The sequence below is a fragment of the Strix aluco genome, chromosome 3, assembly GCF_031877795.1.
Source record: "Strix aluco isolate bStrAlu1 chromosome 3, bStrAlu1.hap1, whole genome shotgun sequence".
Taxonomy (NCBI): Eukaryota; Metazoa; Chordata; class Aves; order Strigiformes; family Strigidae; genus Strix; species Strix aluco.
In genome coordinates this window covers 130,998,658-131,016,031 of record NC_133933.1, presented here as the reverse complement: position 1 = coordinate 131,016,031, position 17,374 = coordinate 130,998,658, and the positions used below count along the sequence as shown (strand labels likewise).

Sequence of the window (17,374 nt, the reverse complement as noted above, 5' to 3'; positions counted from 1 at the left end):
TATAAGAAAATAATCCAGCAGCAACAGGGTCTGGGGCAGGAATTTTGAGTTAACCTTCAGCTCTTCTGCTGCCTTCACCTCTAGTTTTGTGTACATCACTTTGCCCCAGCCTCTCACTTTGTCACATGAACATAATATTTGCTAAGTACTATGACATTATGTTTATGAAGAGCTCAAGGAATTTTGCACAAAAACCCTTAGTAAAAATACCTATTGCAGGTTTCAGATTTTCCTTTATGTACTGTACAGCTGCAGTTTCAGCTGGTTCTTTCTAGATGTGCCTGTTGCAGCATATCAAGATAAACCACTGCTTTCTGCCTGTACTTCTAATCAGTATATTCCATTGCACTGATAGTTTTTAGTGCCAGAAAGCACCTAGTCTGACCCTGCACAGAAATATACCTGGGATCCCTGTGTCATGACCGCAATTTCTGCAGTATTTTAAAAAGATGACCAATTTTGACTTAAAATAATAATAATAAAAAAAAAATCTACCACATTACCAGATAAAGTGGATGATTCCCTACATCTATAAACATCTGTTTATCGTTTGCTCTTTACTCCTCATTTCAATTTTTCTAGAAATAATTTTATATTTTCTTCCACATCATTGATAAAGATATTGAACAGCACTGAGCCAAGAACAGAGATGCTATATAATACACCTATACACTCTACTTTGCAATTAATTACCTTCGACATAGTATGCTTTTAACTTTGAATCATGTTCTATTCTAAATCCAAGGAAAGAAAACCACCTTGGAAAAAAATAAGAGCCCTAGTTAATATCGGAAGAGCTATATTCCACAGAGACCCGAGTGACTCAGTCTTTCATGAGGCAAGGATATAATTTTCTGGATGAAGTAGTTCAACAAATCTTTTTCACCCTCCACCTTCAGAAAAGAATTTTAAATTATTTGTCCTTAAGAAACAATTCTGGCCTGGATCGTAACTAATAGCTGAGCTAAGGAAGAGAAGCAGCATTAGATGAAAAAGCTGGAACACACTAGAAACTCCTGGTTATTTTAAGCCATACTCACAACAAACTGGTCCATGTCCCTTTCAAGCCCCATGTTTGGTAGATCAGGCATCATGTGGGCCACCACTTTAAACCCGGCATCCTTGGCTAAGTGAAAAGACTCGCACACAGCCTTCACGGTGTGACCTCTGGGAAGAGAGAAAAGAGATTCAGGATCACATAGAAAAAGGCGTATTTTGATACGTTTAGTTGAGATTATTCTCTAGGAAGTGCAAAGGGTTGAGTTTTATTATCAGTTTACCACCCTCAAGTCTTGGAACATGGCTGTTAATGAAGTAAACGAGGGCCTAAAAGTTTACTACTTCTATAGCAGGTGAACCACACCAAGGCTACAGCTATTCAAACCACAGCCTGAGAAACTTTGGAAAGCTGCTGGAATTCCATTTGTAAAGCAATGACACGACTTGATGCCACAGCACAAACTAGGACACTCTGCACCAAAGACTGTGTATAATTAAAATGAAGCATAATGAGAAACAAAAGCAACAGAAGAGGAAAAGAGGAAGAAGGATGGGGGCTAAGTAAAACCAGCTAGCTAGAAAAATCATCCTGCAACACGCTTGCCAAACTCTCAAGTACTCCTTTTAGAGAAACACAAACTCTTCTCAACTTCTGAGAGGTGCCAAACCTCCAAAACATAGGGTGGATTAGGACTCTTGAAGGATTTCATGTTCTTCTCTGCCAACATCAAACCAAACTAACTCAGGCTTGCTCTCCAGGAGCTCGAAGAGCCTGGGAGCCCAAACGATGGCAGGAACAAAGGTTGAATTTCACATAACTCATCAGCCTCAAGCAAACTCCTCTCTCCTTCCACCTCCATGGCTCAGGAGCCGCCTTCTGCCTCCACAACAGCAATCACTCTCACTACAAGGAGCTACCAGGAGGTCCCCATCACATGTGACCAGTCTTCCCACAAAGTCCTTGCTTTTGCTCTTCCACTACTGGCTGACATTTCTGGATGTTTCTATCCCCTCAGCATTTTCTATCTTCTTCCCTCTCCAATCCCTGTTTTTTTCCCACCACACTTTCACACCAGTTCACCACATTTTTCTGGAATTTCTTGCCAACAGATTAGCTCAGCAGGTGACTCTTCTTCTCCTCCATAGTCCTTTGGATGAAAAATTAATGCCATCTGGGCATCTTTAGAAATGCATGTCTTTGGCTGAGACCTAATGTTAACCAAACCAAACAGCTACTTCCCTTGTTTTAAGGACCTCTTCTTTCCTCTCTACTGGAAGATTCTGCCTCTGTTAAATCCCTACATGTAGTTTTATGACTATAGTTTTATTTATGATTTTTTTTTTTTGGAAGTATTACGGTGTTTTTCTGAGACTGTTCAAGGACAGTATTACTCAAGACCTTGAGTACCCTGAGGGGAGTAAATGGAGACTTGCTTCATAAATAAAAATTATTTTCTTATTAGAAGTGGAATTTGAGCTGCATCAATAACTTGATTATTTGATGCCTAGATCTGTTCCTGAATATTTTTCTGCCTCACAGCCACCAAAAGCACTCAAAAATCTCACTAATGACTTATGGAACATAATAGAAAGTAATTTCCAAACAGTTAGTCTAATTGGTTGTAATCTGACATTTTGCTACAAGCAAAATATTAAAAGTTTAAAGCCAAAACACATCCCCCACAAAGTAGAAGAACAGAAGCAAAATGAGGTCATTTCAAAAGCAAGAGAAACTTGAATCACCCTTCTCTAAAAGTATATTCCAATTCATTGTTCTGAAAAGTTAGAGGGAGATATACAAGTGAACAGCCTGCATCTTCCCTGCTCTGAGACAGCCTGCAGCAAAGCCTTTTAGGAATTCTGCAAGCAACTTTGAAAAGTGCCAAAAACCTTTAAAAATATAATTCTATACAGGATTACTTGTGAGTGAAGTCAAGTCAGTAATATACTACTTCATTCTTCCAATTCATCAGCAGGAAAGTGAAGGTTCGTTAGCAAATGTACAAGCCAAAAGTGACGTACAGCTTTGAGTGATTTATGGTACCACCTCTGATGTGACAGAAAAAAAACGGAGGAAAAGTGAAGATGACTGAAGTGACAGCTAAGCTTTAAAGTTCCGCCTCAGGATAGGACACCTTTAAAAGATCTGAGGTGTAAAAAATTATTTTAAAAGCTGAAAATAAATTTAATTGTTAAATGTATAATCTGTGTCAGAATTACCTGTAAATGAATACATCTAAGATTGAAATGAATACACCTAAGAGTGAGATCTAGCTACATTCCTCAGTATGGATCTTTTCCTCTGGAAAGCTCTGACATCTAGAGGAGGAAAGTACCACCTATAAATATTAGCTCTTAACTCTTGGACTACTCAATAAATGGCTTTTCGTGTCTACTGAGACCTGGAGCCTGACCATTTCATAGCAGTGACATCCCACACTTCCATGCACCAGCAATGCTACAGCTAAACCCACAGGAGGAAACCCATTTTGGATTCTTTCTTTAAGTCTCTACAAGAAAATGTCCAACATTTTCAGTTTTGCACTACTGCCTTTAAGGTAGGTATTAACAAAAATGTGCTTTGGTTATTGAACCATCTGGTTATTGAACTCCGTCATTACATATGATTATGGTTATTAAACATCCTTGGTAGGTGACTGGAATATGCAATAAGAACGGAGGCAAGTTGAATGAGCATCAGAACTGAAAAAACAAGAGAAATATCTCAACAGAATTACCAGACTTGCAATAAAAAAAAAAAAAAAAAAAGATTGGCTTACTTGCCTGAAAGGGGTGGGATGAACAATATATTGTGCGCTCTCCTACGCAGGACAACTGTTCTTTTGGCCACAGGACCAAGATGACAAGGAATAAATCCCAGGCCTCTTGCAAATATATTTTCAATCCCTAGAGATACTGTATGCCTAGAATGACTGTGGTTAATCTATCAACAGGCTTTGTTTCTGGCTATGTCTCACTCTCTGTACTTGCCAGTGTCATCTCTCCTCTCCAGTACTCAGCACAAAAAGGTACCTGGTGTAGAGAACACGCTCTTTGCTGGTAACTACCTCCAATAGGTTATACTGCATTGTATCTACTCAAGCCTATAAATGGTGAATTATGTAGGACAAGCACTATGAGCTCTCTGTGGGCACATGTTCTACTTCACAAAACTGCATTTATTTATGAAGCAATGAAAACAAAGAGAGAGGTGTACCATACAGGAAAAGAACATGAGTTTAAAATAAATCACAAATAACTCCATTTTTTCAAGCCATGGTCTACAGAATATCACAAAGAAATCCATGAAGCCACTGCAGTTTATTAGTTTTTCTTAACAGACCTATGGCCACACAAGCAAGGAAATGAGCTAAATGTTTCAACATTCAATGTCAAATGGGTGTTCAAGCAAACAGGTCAAGACCCGCTACTCAGGAGCATTCCAGAAAGCAGAAATACAGCGAGCAGCCGCGCTCAGCTTCGCACTGAAGCTTTCTTCTCACCTGTTGGTGTCCCTGGCCACGTCCTCGTACACGCTCTGCACTCCGATCTCCAGCCTCGTACAGCCGTAGGATAACATGTCACTTAAATGCCGCTTCAGGCAGTAATCTGGTCTGGTCTCTATCGTTATCCCAACACATTTTGTCAGGCTTCGTTCTGAATACCTGCAAAAAAATCCAGAATCACAGAATTGTTGAGATTGGAAGGGACCTCTGGAGGTCATCTTGTCCAATCTCCCTGCTCAAGCAGGGCCACCTAGAGCTGGTTGTCCAGGACCACATACAGATGGCTTTTGAAGTATCTCCAAGGAGGGACACTCCACAAACTCCCTGGACAACCTGTTCCAGTGCTTGGTCGCTCTCACGGTAAAAAAGTGTTTCCTGATGTTCAGACGGAACCTCTTGTGTTTCAGCTTGTGCCCACTGCCTCCTGTCCTGTCACTGGGCACCACTGAAAAGAGCCTGGCTCCAACCTCTTTGCACCCTCCCTTCAGGCATTCATATACATTAGAATCATAGAATCGTTTAGGTTGGAAAAGACCTTTAAGGTCATTAAGTCCAACCGTAAACCTCACAGTGCCAAGTCCACCACTAAACCAAGTCCCTAAGCACCACATCTACACGGCTTTTAAACACCTTCAGGGATGGTGACTCAACCACTTCTCTGGGCAGCCTGTTCCAATGCTTGACAAACCTTTCAGTGAAGAAATTTTTCCTAATATCCCATCTAAACCTCACCTGGCAAAACTTGAGGCCATTTCCTCTCATCCTATCACTCGCTACTTGGGAGAAGAGACCAACACCCACCTCACTAGAACCTCCTCTCAGGTAGTTGTGGAGAGTGATAAAGTGCCCTCAGCCTCCTTTTCTCCAGGCTAAACAATCCCAGTTTCCTCAGTTGCTTCTCACAGGACTTGTGCTCTAGACCCTTCACCAGCTTCATTGCCCTTCTTTGCAGGCGATACAGCACCTCACAGAATCACCTTGGTTGGAAAAGACCTTGAAGATCATCCAGTCCAACCATTAACCTAACACTGACTGTTCTCAACTCCACCAGATCCCTCAGCGCTGGGTCGACCCATCCTCTATTAAAATTGTGAGGGTGTCACAGGTAACTTCAGAAGAGTTTCCAACACACTCCAGGTGAGAGTATCTATGTCACACTACCAGAATTAAAATGCAGGTTAAAACCCTCAAATAACCCAGCAGCCAGGGTGCCCTCAGCTTTATGGCAAGGCATGGATGAAACAATACATAAATATGCACACTAGTAAAAGTCTGGGGTTTGCTTTGTATGAAAAGAAGTGGACTGCGACAGCCTCACCGGGCTTTTTTAAACAGCATATGTTAGGAAGACGCTCCCAAACCAGACTGAGCCTTGAGCACTCATTGTCTGGAAACAAAGCCTGGGCAAAAGGGAAAGTCAGGGTAAGCAACGAGAACCGTGTTCGGTTTTGGGAACAAACCAAAGGCAGCCTGAGCCCTTGCCCCAGTCACTGACGATAATACAGGACCTCCCATTAAGCAGATCTGGTATAGTCAGTACATTTTCGTTTCATTCCCACAGCGTACAGATAAATTGCAGGGACTGGGACAAGATCCAGCTGCGTTCTCACAAGAAAATGTACAAGACTGTCCATGAAAAATTCCACAAATCACTTCCCTTTATGAGCAAACAGCATGCTCGCAACTTCATTGAAGTTTAACGCTGAAACAAAATTAATTGTTACCCTTCCCCCGCCCCTTCCCCATTTATCACTGGATGTCTAACGAAGACTAATTATTCAGGCTAGTAGAAAAATCCACTACTGATGACAAATGGTAAGTTACTGACCTATGAGAGTGTAAAACAAGAGAGAAAAGGAATCCAAACCAGCCTTGCACCAAAGTTCACAAAAGGAAACCATCAATCAACATAATCTCCAGCACCACCAGCAAGGATAATAATATTCCTTTCCGTACAGGAATCATTTCACTTGACCGTCTTTCCTGCAGAATATGGTGGTTGTATAATAGAGGACTGCAGCACAGGAGAAAAGATTTACAGCAGGAAGAAGGAAACAACTTCTTTGGAAATCATTTGAAACTGCAGAGATAATCTGGATAATTCCCAAACAGGGATGCGGGCAGGATTAACAGTCACTGTTTGAGAGGAATATTGGTCTCTTTAATGGTCCCCCATGATGATCTCAGTATTAATATTAAATGTTGCTGAAAAGAGGACACCTTGAGTAAGAGAGAGATGCTATGCTTATACCTGAAAGAATATTGCACACCAAAATCACAAGGATGACTAACTTCAGCTCTTTATTAGGTGTTCTATAAAAATTCATCATCCAATTTCTGGCTCCGGGTAGCTGGAAACTTCTGAATCAAAATAAAGCTTCAGAGCCTACCTTAGAGCATGATGGAGGTCCAGTTCAACCAAAAAAACCCCCAACCCCCCTGCCCCAAAAGACCAGCAAAAAACCACAAGTGGGCTCAGACTCACAAGCAAAAAATATTAACTCCCTTTGAACTCTTAAAGCCTAAGATATAAAGACCAAGATATTTAAGGGATAGACTGTAATGGCTGTCAAAATAGCATCTTGAAAAAGAAAAAACAACAAAAACCATGTAAAACGTTTCAGAGTTTGCGGCTCACTAATCTGACAGACTAACGGAACAATTGTTTATCACGTCAGGGAAAATATTGCCAACGTGTGATTCATTAACATCAGACTGAAAAACGCCCACTTTTAAAGACGTGATTTGCAAGAATTAAAGAGAGAAATTTTAGCTAGGGGGGGAAAAAAGAAAAGTCACCAGAGAACTCACCCATCATGCCAGAGGGTACGTGCTCATATTAAGCACCTGCAATCAGGCTAGAAATACTGAGGGGAGACAAAAATAATTATATCCCCGCCCACCAAGCAAATTTCTGGCCCAGATATAAAATGCTGGATATAATGAACACCAACAGACCCTGAACTACAACATCTACTAAAGGCACCAACGGAATTTCAGTACGGTGTAATGGCTGGTAAAATTGTCTTGCCCAACTCTATCCTGAAAAGAAAAGAGTGTCTTAATGATAATCAGAAAAGCAAAACAAAGACGAACCCAAACCAGATAAAGTAACAAAGATGCCATTTCCAAGAAAAGTCACAAGCCTCATCAAATCACCATCCTCTGTAAGAGATGCACATTTTCAACCCGAGCCACAATCTTCCAGCTCTACCCAGCAGCCCCAAAGACTTGTGGTGAACAGAGAGAAGTCTCATACTCTGTTTTCTCAACGTAAAATAAAAGCTTGAATTGAGTGGTCCACACTTAATAAAGATTCCTTTCACCTAATTGGGAAAGATGAAGAAGTGTGTGACAGCCAACCTTCCACAGAAGGTGATTCTGGCAACACACTTCCATCATTTCCTGAATAAAGGAAGATAAATTGGACTTTTCTTGAGTTTTTTCTCAACTTTCAAACTTTAAAGACTCATTTGGATATTCATTATTGTTTCTATTTGCAAAATGAGCAAGTCTATTTCATTTGAAACCTAATACTAAACCTAAGGACAGGCACAAACTGTAAGATTATAAATTAAGCAGCCAAACACAGAGTATCAGAAGTAGACATGAATTAAAAGCTTTACTAGATTTACATAACCTGTCATTTTATGGAAGGAGCTATCAAATAGTACCCATAAAAGCTGTACAGATTATTATTATGCAGCACAAAGCTGCATTATACATCTAAGTTCAATTTTTAATTTAAAAAAAAATAAATCTGTCAGTGTTTAACAGCTAGTTTCAACATTTTCCTATGCACGGCCAGCACCTCCTTTGCTGACCAAGTCAATCGTGAGCTATAAGGGAGAGCTTTGAGACCTAAAAAAAGAATCAGGAAATACTATATAAAAGGTTATCTCCTAAATACTGGATTCACATCAAGACAGATACTGATTTTTTTTTTTTTTTTTTTTTTTTTAAATCGAATTGGCAAGATCTCTTATTTTAAAGCACAGTCAGGATCTGAGACAGATATGTACCAGCCAGCAGAGAAAAAGAAAAGACAAACTGATGTATGCTTAAGAGTAACACATTTTTAGTGGAGAAAGCTTTGGGATTATTATATTTTTAAAAATTTTTAAAGAAGTATATCTTTGATATCTCAACTTGCGGATCAAGTCACAGATTTTTTTTATTATTATTAATCAGTGAGTTATGTAATAATTTATAGTAGATTGGCTATTTCAAGATGACACTGCTCCTCCTACATCTCCTACTTTCAGTACTCAGGTTTCACTGTAACTGCCCACTGGAAATGTGGTGGTTTCCCACATTTCTACTCAGTTGGGTAGGCACATTTTTGCCCTTGCAAATCCATGCTGAATGCCACTGGCCACCTTCCTGACCACAGAAGCAGCTTCCACAAAGACATGCTCCATAATGTTCTCGGGGACCAAGGCGAGGTTTACCAGCCTGTAATTCCCCTTCTCACTCCTCTTGAAGACAGACACAACATTGCCAGTGACTGGGGACCTCTCAGTTGTCATGACCTCTTCAAGGCAAGACGGAGCTGCCTCACCCATCCCCTTCCACAGACTTGCATGTGTCCAATTTGCTGGGTGTCCAAGGTAATCCTCTGCCATGGGCACTACCTCTCACCCCAAATTGCCACCGAGCAAGAGCAGATCTTGCAAATAAAGACCAAGGCAAAGAAACACTGCATATTTCAGCCTTTTCCTGTGTCCCTCATCACCAAGATGCCTGTCTCGCCCAGCTGCAGACCCACATTTTCTTTTGTCTTCATTTGCTGACTATGGAAGTCCTTCTTGTTGCCCTATAATCCCTTGGAGTTTCAACTCCAGCTAAACTTTCCTAATGTGCCCTCTGCCTGCCTGTATCCCTCCTGGGTACCCCATACCTCCTTTCACCTTCTGTTCATAGTCCTTTTTTCATGTTTGAGCTCCATCAGGACTTCCCCATTCAGCAATTAAGCAAAGCTGGTGACCTGGCGGTGCCTGCTTGGTTTCCCACCCATCAGGGAATTGTCTTTGCAATTTGAGGAGGTTGGCCTGGAAGATCAGCTAAGCTCACCTGGGCTTATCTGCCCTTCAGGGCACCCTCCCATGGGATCCTGCCTTTTGGTTCCCTGGAAAGGTTCGAGTCTGTTGTCCTGAATTCTGACATCTTTATTCTGCTACTCGCATCCCTTGGGACCTTAAGCTCTAACACCTCAGAGTCACAGCAGCCAAGACCGCATCCCCGCCTCAATCAGCTCTTTGCGAGTAGCAGATCCAGAAAAGCACCTCTCCTAGGCACTGGATGAGCCAACTATCTCAAAATATCATCATAATGCACTCCAGAAATCTCCTAAATTAGTTGTGTTCCACCACGTTGCCATTCTAGCAGGTATCTGGGTGTCAAGACTATATTCAAGGAGTTTTGTATATTGTTCATTAAGTGCACATATTCTAATGCTTACATCATTTTCATCCCTTTTTTTAGCACTATCTCCAGTTTATAAGCATTCTTCTTGTTGCCTTTGATACCAAAAACAGCTACAGAACTTTGCAGACACACCAGTACTATATCCAGATGGAATATGATTTGCCTATTCCTATCTAATTTTCCACTATTTATACAGTCAAGGGTAATTTGGCTGCTGAATCATACAGAAAGCTCATGATAATACAACTTAACTCCTAAATATTTTCTAGATATTTCGCTGCTTCTCGGAATAGAATCCTGCACCATTCCTAGAAAAACAGCTTTACATTTTCCCATAATAAAGTACACAGCTTGCTCGTACACAACTTAGTATGGAATACAGATTTATCCCTTATTTGCCCATCTCCAATATTGATAGCTCCTGCCAACCCTTAGAAATTACTATTTTAACACAAGTATTAAGCAGAAGGCCTGGAGGCAAAAACAACAGAATCCTATTAGAAACCATTCAGGTCAGTAACAATAATTTTCTGCTATGCCTGTTTTGAAAACCAATGTAATGTGTGACATGTTGTTCTAGTCTCTTTTTTAATGTCAACATATCTCACTGTACCAAGTCAATTCTCTTGCAGAAGTTTATGCATATTACACTTCATTTCTCAAAAAAGCTCACTAACAGGATACAGTGACTTATCATGATAATGGACATGATGGATTTGCCTTCACTTAATCTTTAAAAACAACACACATCTAACCACATCCCCTGCAGGAACGGCACGCTAGCCAAGGCAGATATGAAGAGGGAACAGCCTCTATCCAACCAGGCAGCCAGCCTGAAAAGCAGGTACCTAGCGCTCTGAAGAGAGCGACTTCAGGATACTCAGACACAAGAGGTTAAGACAACCTCGATGATGACCAAGACAACTGAAGACCAAGAGAAGTAAAATAGAGAAAGCCCTGAGGAATTAGATGAACCCAAGTTGGAAACTCCATCTGTGATGGTCTTGTATATACAAGTTCACTCAAATTCCGTGTTCATTCTGGTGTTGATATTTATGATCAGCGTTTCTTCTATGACCTGAGAGTGGAGATGGATTTTATCTTCTCAAGTAGCAACAAACATCTTGCAGTGTTTCTCCTCCTTCCTCAGAACAGTCTTATTTGTTATTTGTACTACAGCAGTGCTGAGGAATCCCACATAATCAAAAGAACAATCAGAAATCAAGACAAGTATATAGCACAAGATGACAGAGGGGCAATTTTAATAACAGACTGACCGCAGAGGTGAATTATGCAAATAAAATAGATGCCAAGTCATACAAATGAAGGAAATGAGATACACAGAAATCTTACGATTTGCACAGACGTAGCTATTGTAAAGTCAATTCTTTTCAGCATGATTACAGAACTGTCTGAAATAGGAAGAAGTAAAAGAGAGGTTATTAATTTTAATCATTGGAGAATATTTGGCTGAATTTTCAGAGAATGCTGGTACATTAAAGCAGACCTTCAAATCAGAATCTGCCTCTTAAGCTCAGGTTTTTTAGATCAAAAAGGCACCTACCTCTCCACCAGACACAGCAGTTTGTCATAGGGTATGAAATACTTTCTTAGAGAAAAAACAGACAGCACAGTTCTGGCATAAAACAACTCATTTAACAAAGCTTCTACTCGCTCTCGATTAAACTTTGGCCTACAGACAAAAGTCTCGTCAACTAAAAGATCAGAACATCAAAGACTCAATTATTTACAATCCATACAACAGCAGCTTCCACACTCCCTGGTTGGGATCAGAGTAGCAGGATGTCAGACAACACAGAAAGACTTGCCTCATCCCAGCAAGCTCAAAAAAGATAAACTATAAGAATAAAGCAGGTGGGTTAACACATTGCAACCAGTGGTCACAGCTTAGCTGGGAAGGGGAAGGCACTGCTGCTTATCTACCCCTAGCCTATCCCCAAGAAAAAAAAAAAAAAACCAAACTGTTGCAAACCTGCCTTAGAAGAGGTGCTCAGTCTTGTGGAAAGAGGGAAGTGTTGGAGGGCTGGGTGAGAGAATCAAGAATTTTAATCAGCAACCAAAGGAGTCCTTGGCAAAAGGTTCCTGGCCTTAACTTTGTGAATGACGAGACTGTGAACATCCAGCATCTCAAACAAGACTAACATCTTGAAAAAAAACCCTTCTTGTGCCCTTGACTACAAGGAGCACGGTCCTAGATGTAACACAATCACAGGTGTTCAAGACAGACAATGATGTCTATAGACATGGAATTAAGATAAAAAGTGACACCATTGGTTTCTGAAGACGAAACTGCCAATATAATACAGAAGTATCCTAGGTACCACATCCTCACCCATTACTTAAATGACCTCCTTTTTCTTGATCTCTCCTAGCTCTGCTTTACCACAATGCCAGTCTCTGAAACACAGCTAGCAATAATTAATTCAGTATCTATAATTTCCCGCTAGTAAACAAAACAGGTGGCATCTTACTCATCCAACACGTTTCAAAAATTGCATGTTTGATGATTGCCCAGAGCAGGTATTTCTGAAAGCTCAAATGCCAGTTATTTGGCTTTATACTGCTCCCTTTTTATTACACCATTTCAGTGTTTTCTTTCACTACCAGGAGTACGACAGACTGCTTTGGTTTCTTAGCAGCATCAGCTTCCCAAGGCTCAGTTTTCAAATACTGAAAAACTTAATGTTACTTAAAATACAGTCATTTATTGACTAAACTACAATTTTCCAATTTTGATGAAGTAATAGTATTTATACCTGCTAAAAGATAACTGAGAACAAATCCTCTTCTTTTTTTTTTTTTTCATGAAATGCTACTAACAGGTAAGTCACACATAATTATGCTCCCTCCTGCTGTGTCACTTGGTGTTAGAAATCCAGGATAGGATCTGTGTTCAAAATAGTACCCATTCTGAAGCAAAAACCCCCTAGAATTTACCGATTTTCTCTCTTTCTTAATTTGTTTACCAAGTTGTAACCACAATGAATGGATGTGACATCTGAAAATCCTCCGAAGAAAAAGCACAGCACGAGCAGAAGCGGCACAGTTATGTTAACACACTTCAGGCCTAATCAAAGTAGGGCTATTTGCATGGACTAATTAAATGCCTGGCTGTAACGACAAGGAGGTAATGATGTTGGCTAGAGAGGGAAGGGGGTGGGAGGGTTGTTTGATTTATTTTTGTATCATTCACAGCTTTCAGAGAGCAACGTCATGTAGAGGACCTCTGGGCAAGGAGGCTGCAGCTTTGCTGGAGGGACCCTGACGTTCACAACAGCCAGGCCAGAGCCATGCACGAGAGCCGCTCTGCTCTTAAAATGCTGGGCTCATAAATGAACAATTATTTCGAAAGCCATAATCACCGCCTATTCTCAGAGGATGTCTGAGCAGGCCCTGAAAGGTTTGTCTTAGCTCAGGAGGCAAAAAAAAGGACACTGAACAGAAAACCTCGACAGGACCTTCTAACACTGCAGGCTTATTTTCTAAGCTCCCATCCATCAAGTTCAAGGCAAGAACAATACAGAGAATGTTTTTTTCAGCAACAAATTATTAGCAAGCTGTAACTGAAAACACCAGGATGCATAAGCATATGCTACAGTGAAATATTTCCAATAAGAAAAAACACATATGTGTGGCTCTAACAGAAGCCGAGTTGCAACCTCTTTTTTACCTCTCCCTGTCAAAACTAAAGGTTATGAGGGTGAAAAAAAGCAAAAACAAGGCTAATATGGGCAAGACAGTGCTTATCTCCTCCTCCCTTATGTTAGCTCTCTGCCCTTCTCAAAGCTGTCCCAGTGAGCAGAGCCAAATTACAGTCTTGGAGACCAAAGTCTTCACATTTCTCCTGGAACAGAAGCAGCAGCACGAGCTACCAGCTTCCTCACACCAAGGCTTAGGGAGACCCGAGTCTCTGAACTGCCTTCAGACAGCAACTGGAGTGCCACTAACAAACTGGAACCATGAACATTGCCTTGGGCAAGTCCAAAGGTCTGTTTAGCCCAATATCCTATCCACCCGTGGCTGTTGCAGATGCTTAGACTAGAGCAGTAGGAGCAGAACAAGCTGGAGTGTTTTTTTCCTTGAATACTTTCACAGTTGCCAATTATTTTCTCTTCAGGGACTCCCTGAGCCAGAGGTGATGTCTTTTGTGGTAGTCGGTGTCTTCAGGATTTAGCAGCTCTCACTGGGTATTTTTCTACAAATGTGTTTGGTCACCCCTCAGCCTAACTATGTCCTGGACAAAAGTGCCTCCTTTGTGTTTAATTCCCATTTCATCCGATAGCCCTAGCTCTTGTGCTGTAGGAGATAATCAACATGTATCCTTTTTTTGTCTTCCCCATGCTGCTCAGGATTTCATAGATCTCTATTATATCACTCTCAAACATTTTTTCCGCGGTTCCACAGTATCATTTTCCTTCTCCCCTCCCTTATTCTTAAAAAGACCTGAACACAGGTTCAAGCTGTGAAGGCACTGCTGAATTACGTGGCAGCATAACAATCTTTCCCAGTTTGCTCTCTATTCCCTTCATTATAATTCCTCACACTGAGTTGGTCTTTTAACCGAGCATCAAGCCTGTGTTTCTCACAGTCACATCTACTACAACTTTAAAATCTTGTTCCTGAGTGGCACTAGTCAACTTGGAGATCATTGTTCTGCAGTAAAATAAGGAAAAATCTTTCTTATACACATTGCTCTATATCTACAGTAATTTTCACCTGCCCCTTCACCACCCAGCCAGCATGGTCAAGACCACCTATTCCAGCACAGATTCCTCTGGGATGCCACTAACGACTGTCCTCTATTATGTAAATTGATCATTTATTCCGTCTTCTAATATATTTCAATTATTTATGCATGCAAAGTCTTCACTCTTACTCCAACAATCTTTAAAGAGGCATTGGGGAAGGACCTCATTTTTAGAAATCCAGGTACAGTTACACATATTTGTCAAATGCTTCAAAGAAAACTACAACCTGGATGTTTTGTTGAAACATTAGCCCATTCCAAGTAGCCAGAGGAAAGGAGTTCATCTGCCATATGATGAAACAAGAAGCTCTCTATACTCACTCTATATATAGAGGGAGGTGGTCTGGTTTTTTTAGCAGCTAAAGAAAACAAAACCTGTTATCCTAATAAAGACAATTGAGCTCCAACACATCAGAAAAACATAACCTTTACCAAGATGTCCGAAAGAAGAAAATACATAAAGTGCTTGTAAAATGTCCACTTCTAAGCCCACACTCAACCTGTAGATGAGTATACACACTTCACCACGAGCCAGGCACTTTAAATTTCTGACTAATCTATGAATGCCAGTGAAAAAAACAACCATTCATCTTATATGTGGAAGATGTAGTTAGTCCAACACACCATGCTGATCATTCCAGCCTGGGTTTTCAACAGCCAAGACAAGCAGATCAATGAGCCACACACAGATGAAACGATAGTTTGGTTGCCTACACGCCCAACCAGCCATTCCAAAATTCCCATCCTTGCTCCCAGGATGCTTGTGACAGACTTTTTATCTCCTTTAATCACCACTAATAGCATTTGAAAATGACAAACGAAGAAGCTATGAATGGCGTCTCGAAAGACTTGATAAAACTGCAAAAAGGAAGAAGTGGTTCAGATGATCAGAAGCTTGAAGGCATTATCAAGCTCTGGGCTTGGTACAAAAGAGGGCAAGATTTCCTGTGCCAAACAGCAGCTATTTAAGAAAACAAAATAGTTTACAAGTAATCACATGCCCTCCCAGGCTACCAAAACCATACAGGTCACTTCTGAAATGGAGAAAAAAGCTCATGCATGAGGGTTATCAGTTCCAAACAGTATTATTTTCAAAACCATTTGTCAGGTTATGATGCAGAAGAAAAGCTTGAAAAAAAAATCAGCACAATGAGTGAAAATTGGAGAAGTTTAAGCTACGAAGTTTTAGAAAGGATCAAATGCATTTCTTGGTAACAATTTGGGAATTTCTGTCCAGTAATCCAGGATAAACACTAAATACAGAGTCCCACTCCTTGCTTTAAGCATCAGTTCTGTGCACCATGGTGGCCTTAACCCACACAGTATTTCAAGGGGAGAAAAGCAGAAGGCTGTAGGCTGTGTTTGGTTAATATTTTGGTTTGGTCCATTTTACCTTTCTGGCATCCTTTCACCAAGCAACATAAAATCTAGAAAGAAGTAGCTCTTAGTCCCATTTCAGCTGTCCCTGATGTGGATTCCAGTACAATTTTATTTGACCTTTAGTTAAATTCCACCTCTACAAGGCAATCGATATCAGCTATTCCCACAGGACAGGTTTTACTCTACATCCCTTTCTCTTTTTATCCAAGTGCAAGGAAGCAGATAACACATCCCATGAACAACAAACCATGTCACCACAGTGACACCGAAGCGCAGCTCATCAGCCTGCTACACACAATGAAACAAAGACTGTTTAAAACTTGCATGAGGAGGTGCCCAAGATTTGTCCTTGATTTCTCACATCTTTGCTGTGCAATTTAGTTCAGGGAAGAAGAAGAACAATTTAAATGTCTGCTGCCAGATCAATATGATCAACGATTAGGTCATAATTACCACAGAATAGTCAATATTTGTAGTTACAGACGCAGGCTGAAAAGGGATTCAGGAGAAAAAAATCCTTTTATCTAAAATTATGAAAGAAATGACACGACAGTCTCTTTTATTAAATCTAAACTGAAGTTCAAGGTTTCCTTGCTACAGTTGATGAGACAGACAGTACTAGGTGAGACTTATATGTATTAAAAAAAAAAAATTTAGTTCCAATTTCAATTCTGGTATTGACTCACTGTGGCCTAGGGAAAGTTGCATATTCTTAGTAACAACCACTTCCTAGCTTTTATTGAGAAAAATAACCACTTCTGCTGCTGCGGTGCTGCGTATAGTTCCGACAACTCAATGCCCTAAAAGCTATTGTTGCATAAAGACAATGTCCAGTAAAGACCTTGCTTTGTAGTGTCTGCATCTACCTATTAAACAGAATTCATCTTGTCCCCATCTGACACACTGATATAAACATTCAGCTTGAGGAAGGAGAAGCAGCTTGATTGCTGCTTTGAGGAAACAAAGAAATTGTATCAATAAAATTATAAACAGAGCTAATAAAAAGGAGTCATCAGCCAAAACTGCCAGCGAAAAGCTATGGTTTAGCTAATCTTGTTCTCTTGCCAAAACAACTCCCTCACCTATAAAGCTGCAATATGATCTCTCTCCCAAAAAAAAGCGCTACAAAACCATACACGCACTTGTTTTCTCCGTCCTTGTAAAACCTCACGTTCAGGAAGCGGCTTGCTGCAGCAGACTACAAGAACTGATGGTGCCATTTCTCCAGCTCCATTTGCCATCCATCGTAGCTCCAACTAAGGTGCCAACAGCTACTCAACTTTTAACGGCGATC

General features: G+C 40.6%; 1 protein-coding gene across 4 annotated transcripts in view; it reads right to left on the bottom strand.

Annotated features, from left to right (window-relative positions):
- Window positions 1-17,374, bottom strand: part of ELP3 (elongator acetyltransferase complex subunit 3) — a 97,732-nt gene that overhangs the window by 57,635 nt on the left and 22,723 nt on the right. For all 4 annotated transcript variants that reach the window (XM_074820321.1, XM_074820322.1, XM_074820319.1 and 1 more), the window contains exons 8-9: window positions 4,503-4,664; window positions 1,041-1,167 (exon numbers count right to left, since the gene is read on the bottom strand). In XM_074820321.1, coding sequence (XP_074676422.1) covers window positions 1,041-1,167; window positions 4,503-4,664 — 289 coding nt within the window. The remainder of the gene's footprint in view (window positions 1-1,040; window positions 1,168-4,502; window positions 4,665-17,374) is intronic.